The 11,534-nt window shown below is 39.2% G+C and overlaps 1 protein-coding gene and 1 pseudogene across 1 annotated transcript; one reads left to right on the plus strand and one right to left on the minus strand.

The window, feature by feature from the left end:
• Window positions 1–931: 931 nt before the first annotated feature.
• On the minus strand, window positions 932–1,867 carry LOC102844449 (olfactory receptor 5A1-like). The gene has a single exon (XM_006900479.1). It carries the CDS (start codon window positions 1,865–1,867, stop codon window positions 932–934), a length of 936 nt encoding a protein of 311 aa, XP_006900541.1.
• A 2,120-nt stretch (window positions 1,868–3,987) lies between these two features.
• The window catches only part of LOC102844859, a 12,141-nt pseudogene continuing 4,594 nt past the window's right edge, over window positions 3,988–11,534 (plus strand).

Genomic DNA, 11,534 nt, shown 5'->3' on the forward strand with positions numbered 1-11,534 from the left:
CAGAGCAGAGTTTAGGGCTGTTGTACATAGGGTCGCTATGAGTCACAGGCAACTCGACGGCACATAACAACAGCAACAACAAAACATTTGGTTTTTGGGGTTTTTTTAATTTTATTTTCTTAAATAAAATTTTTATTTTATACTGGTTTGCTTACAAAGTTCATATACATTGCTTTTTCACAACAGATCTTTCCCATTTCCTTTACCCACTTCTCCCTCTTCACGTTAAATTATACAGCCCTATGATTATTCCCCTACCCATCCTCACCCTACTGCTCCTCCCCTCATCCCCCTGGATCCTCATACCCGTTTACTAGTTACCCTTCTATTTCTACAATAACGGTCTTATATAGCACTGTCCTCATGAGACGGAGAGAGTTCACTTAGCAGAATACTCTCCAGTCCCTCCCAAGTTAGGTAGTTATTTTCAAGGCCATTGCTTCTCATGCTGTGTAGTATTCCATCATGTGAATGTACCACGAGTTCTCAGCCAGTTCAACATTGGTTAGGCATTTGGGCTGTGTCCATGTTCTCACTATGGTGAATAACACCGCTATGAACACTGGTGTACAAATCTCCATTTGTGTCTCAGTTCTAATATTCTTGGGGTATATTTCATGCAGTAAATAGCTGGGTCATATGGAATTTCCATGTTCAGGGGATGTTTTTAGGAAACATCAAACTGCCTTCCAGAGTTCTACATGGGTAATATTATGAAAACTGGCTTTTTACACTTTATGTAACATTAGTGTCGCTGTTGCAGACGGATCACTTATTGATGACACCAAATCATGATGTTACCAGGAATCAGAGAATTTGGGTTTCCACTTACTTTTGCTGCCTATTTATTCTGTTATTAACAAATGAAGACTTAGATACTCTTACATCCATCCTTGAAAAGAAAATAGTAGTACTTGCCTAATACTAATTCTTACTGGGTTACTCTTTTTATCGCCCTCTTGAGGGCTTCTTTGATGTCCTTATTTCTGAGACTATAGATGAGAGGATTTAACATGGGGATGATAATGGGGTAGAACAATGACAGGACTTTGTCCTGCTTCAGGGACTGAGTAGAGTTGGGGCGCATGTACACAGAGAGAGCTGTGCCAAAGAACAGCGTCACAGCTGCCAGGTGAGAGACACAGGTATTGAAGGCCTTGATACTCGCTTTGCCGGAGGACATTTTAAAGATGGCAATCACGATGAAGCTGTAGGATAAGAGAGTAACAAGAAAGGAGCCAAACACGAAAAAAAGGGCTTCCAGAAGAAGGATTAGTTCACTGATGAAGAAATTGGAGCAAGACAAGGGGATAATCTTGGGTAAATCACAGAAGAAATGTTGTATGACATTTGGACCACAATAGTAGAGATTAAAGCAACAGATTGTCTGTGCTAAGCTGCTAAGGAAAGCAGTGCTATAGACCCCAGCAACCATCCTCCTACAGACGCCAGGGGATATAATGACTGAGTATTGCAGAGGCTTGCCAATGGCTACATATCGGTCGATGGCCATGACAGCCAAGAGGCAGCATTCAGATATGCCCATCCAGGCTGCAACAAAATACTGAACTGCACAAGCAATAAAGGAAATTGTTTTATCGCATTTTAAGAAGTCTGAAATCATCTTAGGGCTGATGGAAGAAGAAAAACATATGTCTATTAAAGAGAGAAAAGTGAGAAAAAAGTACATAGGTGTGTGCAGATGAGAGTCTATCCTTATCAGGATGATAAGACCTATGTTCCAGATGAGAGTTACAAGGTAGATTCCTAGAAATATAGGAAAGAAGATGATTTGAAGCTCTTTATCATCTGAGAGACCCAGGAGGATAAACATGGTCACGGAGGAGTGGTTCCCGTTCCATCCCATAGGCCTTCCTGATGCCATCTGCTGAAGAAAAGGGGGAAAAGGGAAATCACTGTATTTTAACTCAAAAGAAAAAGAATCATTGTTTATTTTTTAAATCCTGAGATAGCCTCAAATCATAAGGATTAGGTTATTCTATGCCTTCTAAATACAATCATTAATTTTAACTGAAAAATGTGTGTGTGTGTGTGTGTGTGTGTGTGTGTGTGTGTGTGTGTGTAAAATCTCAGGCTGTATGGTGAAAAGATTGAGATTGTTCACAGCTTTAGTTTGCTTGGTTCCACAGTCAACACTTGTGGCACTAGTAGCCAGGAAATTAAAAGGCACATTGCCATGGCAAAGTCTGCTGTTAGGGACCTCTCCAGAGTACTGAAGAGCAATGGTGTCTCTCTGGAGACAAAGGTGCGTTTGATACAGGCCATGGTCTTCACAATCACTTGTTTTTGAGGCTCCATCTCATATACTTTGGGTATGTTGTCAGGTGGGACAGGTCCTTGGAGAAGGACATCATGCACAGAAGGGTAGAAGGATAGCACAGAAGGGGAAGACCTTGGATAAGATGGGTTGATACAGTAACTGAAGCAATGAGAGTTGCTGTGTCAGAATTAGTGAGATTAGCTCAGGGCAAGGCATATATATTGTAACAGTGGTATTATGCAGTATGTGTCCTTTTGTGACTGAGATATTTCACTCCAGGTTCTTCCATGTTATGTAATTTTTTAAAAACTTTGTTGTTGTTGTTGTTGTGTGATGTTTTACTATTTTGTTATTTTTCAGTGCCATGTAATATGCCATTGTGGTGATCTACCACACTTTTTCTATCCATTCGTTTGTTGATGGACTTTCAGATTATTTCCATCTCTTTGATATTAAAGATAACGCAACAACAAACATGCATGTGCATACATCTCATAAAGAAACCAGTGTAGCTCTGGTTTCTTTAGAGTATATTCCCAGTAGTGGAATTGCTTAGTCAAATGGTATTTCTATTTCCAACTTTTTGAGAAAGCATCAGACCACCTTTCACAGTGGCTGCACCATTTTACATTCCCACCAACAGTGAATAAGGGTTCCAGGCTCTCCAAAACCTCTCTCTGAGCAACTGGTGGACTCAATCTGTATGTTTCTGGGTTTCTGTCAAAATACTGGCCACTAGGCTACTAGAAACTAGATCTCCATACACACAGGGACACACACACACACACACACACACACACACACACATATGGTAGCCTTATGATAAGCAATTGTTCTGACAACTCAGTCAGGTGCTTTGAGTACACCAGATGATCACATGGAGAAAGATGGACAATCTTCCTCTGGTCCATTTATATCCTCTGAAGAACTACTATACGGACAACTCTGAGTCAGTTCTGAGTAACAGCACATAGCAACAACAGCATCAACATATGAGGAACCGTTCTACTCTGTAACACACGTGGTCACCATGAGTTAGAATTGATATCTCAGTAACATCCCTTATATAACTATCACCTTGCTCTAGTAGGTATCAACTCGTTTTAGAAACTTAGGTTAGGAAATAATATCTGAAACACTTTCAGTACCAGCAACAATGAAAATAAGTTTACTGTTACAAGATATTTGAGCTTGACCCATGGTTTGACCAATGGTTTCTCATATCTTCTAGAACTTAATGTTAATCAAGATATTTAATATTTACTCAAGAATCATACATCCTGAGGATTACTCATCTCTGACTTTTTAAAAGAAGTGAAAACATTAATACATAATAATATGTATTAATAGCATCTAAAGATTACTACGTAGCTATTCTTCTGGCTTTGTGTTTTCCTATTTCTTGAAAACACGAAGATTAATTAGAGGTTTATCTAGCCCCATACACTGCTCCATAGTGTACTGACACAACCTGCCTTTTATATTATATTTCATCAGGTTTGCTTTTCAGGTTAAAAGAGCAACTCTGAAAGAAGGTCACTTATGACTTAAAGGACAATTTTACCAAATTATTGATAAATTTGTAATTATAGCTGTATCTTAGGTCCTTGACATTCCCTAAGTCCTCACCTAAAATTTCTTAAAAGGATTCCTTGCCTGCAAGTCAACTCCTTTTGCTTGGTGGTAGAAACATCTATTCAGAAGTGATGAATAGCAATTCCAACATTGCTTCTGAGAGCTTCCCAGCCCGTCAGAACTCTGAGCTGTTAGCAATATTTGGCTCCATCTTCTCAGAAAGGTAGCAGGTATGAAAGAAGAGTCTTCAATGTGTCAAGTGAACCTTCCTCACTCCGTCTAACAGAGAACTTGGAAGTTATTATCCACAACCAAAAAAGGGGCAATTAAAATCCTATGAGTTGTAAATAACTGTCCTCGTGGGTGACAGAAAGGAAGCTCATCTGTTAATTAGACCCTCCTTGAACAGCCTCCACGTTCTTCCTTCAGGGGAAGGAAGGAAGGAATCTTTTGAGACATTAAGATATCGAGGGACCTTCGGATGCCTCTTTGCTCTAATGGAAGAATCGCAGGATTGATAGGTTATTTTCAACTCTGTTATTTAGGAAACAAAGGATGCCACCATAGTGTTAGAATAATCCTTAGAGACCTCCGTCTGGAAAGACATCAGAAATTACAAATCACACTTGTGCAGAAAAGGGAGGGAGGACCAACTCTCTACTTTCTCAATTGAGGAAAACTCATTATTCAGCTCAGATTCTGTGAAGAACGTAAGAGTTTATAGGGCATTACACTGAGTGAAATAATTCCATCATAAACAGACAAATACTGCATATGACTCATATTGTGAAAGTCAGAGGATGACAGAATAACACATACATGAGTGTTCAAAGGGAAAGGTGAATGGACAAAGTGGGGTAGAAGAAGGAGCAAGGGAAAAATCATTAGATAGTAGGAATTATTAGGTGGCTGGGATGGTGGTGAAGGAATAGGAAAGATGCATTGGGAACTTGAAGAGATAAGGTGATAAAAGGCATAGATCAATACCATGGCTTAGAGCAGATGATTGTTAGTCAACAGGTGACATCATTGCCCTTAAGCCCTTTAGAAAACTCCTTGACAGCAAATCTCTCAATGTCTTTTGATTTCTTCCCTTCTGTTACCATGTATGTTGATTGTAAATCCATGTAAGATGAAATCATGGACAACTTCTTTCTTTCCTCCTTCTCTCATGATGCTTTCATATTGGTACAGTGATGAGGCTTTTTTTTTCTTTCTGATGTTGAGATTGAATCCATGTTGATGACTGTAGTCTTTGATCTTCTGTCAGTACTCAACTCGACAGCACCTAACGTCAACAACTTTCAGTCAATATCATTCTGACATCAGTCATGTTGTATCTTTTCTGAATCCAGCTTATCATTCTAGCAATTCCCTGTTGAAATGCTTTTCAATTCATTCTAAAATAATACTCAGCAGAATTTTACCTTTTTTGTGGGATTAATGATCTAGTTCAATAATTTTAACGTTCTATGGGTCAACTTTAAGATAGGAAAAAATATGGATCTTTTCCAGGGAGTTCGACCAGGTAAATGTCTTATAAACTTCCTGACACAGACTAACTTGCAAAACCAGGGTTGAATCTGTTGAAAAATGTCAGTGGATAGTTCATCAATTCCTGGGGCCTTATTTTTTGCTAATGCTTTCAGGGAAACTTGACTTTATCCTTCCTGTGGAAGGGACCACTCTTCAGTGGTTCAAATTCACTGTAGTTTTTTTATCTTTGTCGGTAAGCACTTCAAGCCTTCTTAATTTTCAGCTAGCAAATGTATCTTTGCAGATTGTTAATGATTCTTCCTTTAATCTTGATGTGACACTGTTCTTCCTTTTTTTAAGATTTTAATGAAGGTATATAAAGAACTTGGATTTCCATTCATTCATTGCTCCACCTTTTCCTCCCTGACACCCCTCCCCCCACCCCAGTTCGCTTTTTTCTTTGGGGAAAAAAGTTCTTTCATTGTTGTACAGTCCCCCTCTTCCCCAACCACTTTACTTTTGCTACAACTCTTATTCTGGACTCTTGTCATGCCAATAATACTAATAATGTTAATCATATATTCCTTTTATACAGTACTCTCTCTCATCTGTTTCAATGCCATGTACAGTATCCTCTCTTTTTTTAGTTTCCACCAACTTCCATATCAGTCCTGTTCTATAACAGTGGCTTTATGCAGTATTTGTCTTTTTGTGACTGAGATGTTTCACTTAGCATAATGTCCTCCATGGTCACCCATTTTGTATATTTAGTTCCTTAGATTATCCCTTCAGCATTCATACTGAATAAGGATGGTAAGAGGAAATAACCCTAACATATATATATTTTTTTCCTGGTTTAAACCACACAATTTCTCCTTAATATGTTCCAATGACTCCAAATTAAGTGTCTGGAATTCCTATTCTTCATAACGTTATTCATAATTTATTATGACCCACAAATGCCTTTGCATAGTCAAAAGAACACCAGTAGACGTATTTCTGGAATTCCCAGCTCGCAATCAAAATCCATTTGAGATTATCAATAATATAGTTCATTCCATGTCCTCTTCTGAATGGAGCTTGACTATCTGGAAGTTCCCTGTTCTCTATCAATATACTGCTTCAACCATTTTTTAATGATCCCACACAAATAAAAATTAACAATTTTTTTGCATTGATATTAATGATATTCTTTTTATTGTGTACAATTGAGTCAGAACTGACTCATAACTGACCCTCTGACAGGTTTCCAGAGGCAGTTAATCTCATGGGAGGAGATAACCCATCCTTCTCCAAAGGAATTTTGGAGATTGTAGCACAGCTTCTTGCCAGCAGGCCACCAGAGATCCTTGAGCTCCTTTGTTTTCTAATTTCTGTACTCTGTTTATTTACCTCTAGTGGTTGCTGTGATGCTAGACACGGTGACACTGATGTGTCAAGTGCAATAATGATTATCCATGGTGGACAGTGTTTCATGGAGCTCCCTGATTAAAACACGCTTGGAAGCATGAGTGGCATCCGCTTTCGAATTAGCTTGCTTCTGGAAACTCTTTGAACTTGAGAACGATGAAAGTTATACAAGTGTTCAGGTCTTTTGTTCATAGGGTCACTATGAGTCATCTATGACTTGATGGCACGTAACGACAACAAAATGGGTACCAACATGGATATCTTTCAATCACTTGTCCAGATAGGATAGCTGCCTTCTTCTAGCTCTACATTTGTTAAACATTTTAGTTACTTATCTGTCAACGACTAAAGTCTAGTTTTTGACAAATTTCTTCAGTGCAGATCAGATCGGTTAACTCTGCTGATGTTTGACATACTGATGTTATAGCTCCTAACATTATAACAACAAACATGACATTACAAAATACCAAGCACAATTAGTGGACAAGTTAACTAAAGTGAGAACCACTTGCTTTGAACTGTGCTATCAGAGCACCCCAGAAAGGACTTAAGGATCATCTAATCCCATACCAGCAGTTTCAAGTGCTAAATCTGAGAACACCCCTAGTTGTTAACACAGATTGCTCTTAGGTGCTATAGAACCAGTTTTAAATGTTAGCAACCTTATCTACAATACAATGAAAGCTTGGAAAACATCACCTCATCTCACATCATCAGCCATGGCAGCAGTCAGTGAGATATCATTTTCTATGCATGTTGTTGTTATTAAGTGCCGTCAAGTCGTAGGTGACTCAGAGCGACCCTATGAACGAAAGTCCTCGACACTTGCATGCGTGTCTTTCATCCTTGCTCCAGGTTCATAAGTAAGGCAATTCAGGCACTAGACCCTACAAAACTCATTGATGCTCATTTAGTTCAGCGGCAGCGGGAGGTGCACTTTTGTTTCTTCAGCACCTGGGACCTTCACTACATTCCCATGGAGCCTGTGTTTGGCTTTAATCGTCACACCACCTCCTCCTGTGTCTTCCAGCATAGGAAAGTGGAGATCATATTAAATTATCAGGACAACTGAACCACCTCAATCTATGTTGAATTTACTAATACCAAATGATAGATTGGTGATGCAGCAAAGAGTCAAGTTGCAATGGATCCCACTAACACAATATTCAATGCCAAATGTCTCATTGGACTGAGATTTGAAGATGCCATTATGCAGTGTGATACAAAACACTGGCCCTTCAAGGTGGTGAACAGTGCAAGTGACCCAAGGATCAAATAGAATTGTTGTTGTTGTTGTTGTTTGTTGTTATTATGTGCCATCAAATTGCTTGTGACTCATAGTGACCCTATGTACAAGAGCCCTAAACTCTGCTCTGTCCTGTGCAAAACAAATAGAATAGCATATAAAAAAGAGGTCAAAAGTTTATATCAAGAGGAGGTATCATCTATGATTCTCACAAAGACGGAGGAAATTGCAGAAGCCCATCTTGGGAAGACTGCTATCAATGTTGTTGTCACTGAGCCTACTTCAACGACTCTCGGAGTCAGGTCACCAAAGGTGCTGGAACTAGTGCTGCCCTCAGTGTTCTCCAAGTCATCAATGAGCCACCAGCTGCTGCTATGGTTTATGGCAAAGCTTTAGGCAAAAATATGGGTGCAGAAAGCAATGTGCTAGTCTCTGCCTTAGGAGGGGACACTTTCATATGTCAATCCTCACTCCTGAAGACATTTGAGGTCAAACCTCTAGCCACATACACCCAGTTAGGTGAAGACTTTGACAGCAGAATGTCAAAGGTCAACCATTTCATTGTAGAGTTCAAGCTCAAGCATAAGAAAGATATCAGGGAAAACAAGAGGACTGTCAGAGATCTTTGCACTACTTGTGAGTGTGCAAAAAGCATACTTTCTTCCAGCACCCAGGCGAGTACTGAGATTTAGTATCTGTCTGAGGGAATGTACTTCTCTATTTCCACTCCTCAAGCCCAATTTGAAGAATAGAGTGCTGATCTGTTCTATAGAACTCTGGGCCCTATGGAGAAAGCACTAATGGACACCAAGCTAGACAAGTCACCAAAACCCATGGACAGTATCAAGGATGTCATAATATTGTCCTAGTGAGTGATTCCACATGAGTTCCCCAAATTCAGAAACTGTTTCAGGATTTCTTCAATAGAGAAGAATTGAGCAAGAGCATCAGTCCAGAGGAGGTTATTGCTTATTGTGCACAGCTGTTCAGGCAGCCATTCTCTCTGGAGACAAATCTGAAAATGTTCAATATTTGCTATACATTGTTTTTCACACTGGATCTTTCCATTTCCTTAGCCCACCCCTCCTTCCAGTCTTTGATCTTCTGCAGCAAGCACCTCAGGTCCTCCTCAGTTTCAGCAAGCAGGGTTCTATCATCTGCATAACACAGGTTGTTGATGAGTCTTCTTCTAATCTTGATGCCACCTTTCTCCTTATAGAGCCCAGCCTCCCGGATGATCTGTTCTGCATATAGATTGAAAAAGTATGGAGACAGGACACACCCCTGCTATACACCCTTCCCAATCTTGAACCATGCAGTGTTTTCATTGCTCTGTTCTGATGATTGCCAACTGGTTCAAGTATAGGTTTTGCATAAGCACAATCAAATATTCTGAGATTCTCATTTGTCTCATATTTAGCCAGTTTGTTGTGATCCACACAGTCAAATGCCTTTGCATAGTCAATGAAACACAGATAGACTCTGATTTCTAGTACTCTCTGATTTCAGCAACAATCCATATAACGTTAGCTATAGTATCCTTAGTACCATGGCCTCTTCAAAACCCTGCGTGCACGTCTGACGATTCTCTGTTGATGTGCTATTCCAGTTGTTTTTGGATTATTTTCAGCAGAAGCTTGGTTATATACAATACTGTTCAATAATTTCTGCATTCTGTCAGGTCACCTTTCTTTGGAATAGGAACAAATACAGATCTCTTCCAGTCAGTTGGTCAGTTGGTTGTCCTCCAGATTTCTTGGCACAACTTGGTGAGCACATCCAGGGCAGCATCTGTTTGTTGAAATATATGAACTGTTATGCTGTCAATTTCTGGGGCCTTGTTTTTTGCCAATTATTTCAGAGTAGCTTGAACTTTTCCCTTCAGTACCACAGGCTCTTTCTTATATGTTGTTTCACGAAATTCTTCTGTGACTCTGTATACTACTTTCAACTTCTTTTAATGCTTCCTGGATCATTCAATATTCTGCCCAAAGTATCCTTAAGTATTGCAACTCGAGGTTTAAATTTCTTCTTCAATTCCTTCAACTTAAGAAATGCTGAGTGAGTTCAGCCCTTTTGATTTTCTGACTCCAGCTCTTTACACATTTCATTATAATACTTTTCTTTGTCTTGCCACACTGCCCTCTGAAATCTTCTGTTCAATTCCTTAATTTCTTGATTTTTCCCCCTTTGCTTTGGTTTGTAAACACTCTAGGGAAAGAAATATTCAGTGTCTCTTCTGACATCATCTTGGTTTCTTCTTTCTCCTCTGTCTTTGTAATGACCTTTTGCATTCTTCCTGGATGATATTCTTGATATCTTTCTGCAGCTCATCTAGTTTTCACTCATGTGTGTTTGAGGCCTCAAACTTGTTCCTGGGATGGTTTTGAAATTTGAGTGGGATAGACTCAAGGTAATTTTTGTTTCTGTGGATTTGATTTCATTTTCTTCAACTTCAACTTGAATTTGCATATGAGTAGTTGATAGTCTGTTCCACAATCAGCACCTGGCCTAGTTTTCACAGCTGATGATGAGCTTCTCCAGAGATTCTTTCCAAAGTTGTGGATTCGATTCCTATGCACACCACCAGGTGAAATCTTTGTTTATAGCTTGCCTTTGTGTTTCTTAGGAAAAGTACTTGCAATACATAAATCATTGAATGTATCTATGTATATTCTATCATTCTATCTCATTCTGTCATTAACTCCATGTTTTCCAACTGCTGAGCTCTCTTCTCTGTTCCCAACTTTTGCATTCCAGTCACCCATTATAGTTATTAATGCATCTTGATTGCATGTTCAATTGATTTCTGACTGCAAAAGTTGATAGAAATCTTCTATGTCCTCTTCGGGTCCAGTTGTTGGTGCATATATCTGAATGATGGTGGTATTCACTGGACTTCTTTGTATGCATATGGATATTATCCTGTCACTCACAATATTGTATTTCAAGATGGATCTAGAAATGACTTTTTAACCGTGAAAGCAACCCCACTTTTCCTCACCTTTTCATCTCTGGCATAGTAGAGCATATAATCATCTGATTCAAAATGCCCCATGCCAAGCCATCTCACTTCACCAATATCTAGCATGTGAATATTTATGCGCTCCAATAACATCTCAAGGACTATGATCTCTGTGCTGTCATATGCACATAACAGACAGCCTTTCTTGAACCTTGATGATGATGATCTCTTTCACATCATCCAGCTGCTTGTATATTTTCTCAGTGTACTGATTAAGTATGGTGAGAAAATTCAATCATGAAGCATAGTTTTACTGATTTTAAAGTTGAAATATCTGCCCCATAGAATCTCTCACTATCTCAACTAAAGGCTCACATTCTTCTTCAGTACTTCCGAGTTGTAAAACAACCCAGTGGTAGATGGAATTTAGTCCAGGACTTAAGAACCATAAAGGACATGGCTGAGCCTCTACATCTTGTGGTTCCTAACCTCTACACTATAATAGACAAAGTGCTAGTCTATAGGCCTTTTATTGTAAGAACCACCTTCCCTCTGTAACTTGATTTGTGCCATTATTAGAA

The sequence above is a fragment of the Elephantulus edwardii genome, unplaced genomic scaffold (assembly GCF_000299155.1).
Source record: "Elephantulus edwardii isolate Elephantulus edwardi_28Jun2011 unplaced genomic scaffold, EleEdw1.0 scaffold00284, whole genome shotgun sequence".
NCBI lineage: Eukaryota > Metazoa > Chordata > Mammalia > Macroscelidea > Macroscelididae > Elephantulus > Elephantulus edwardii.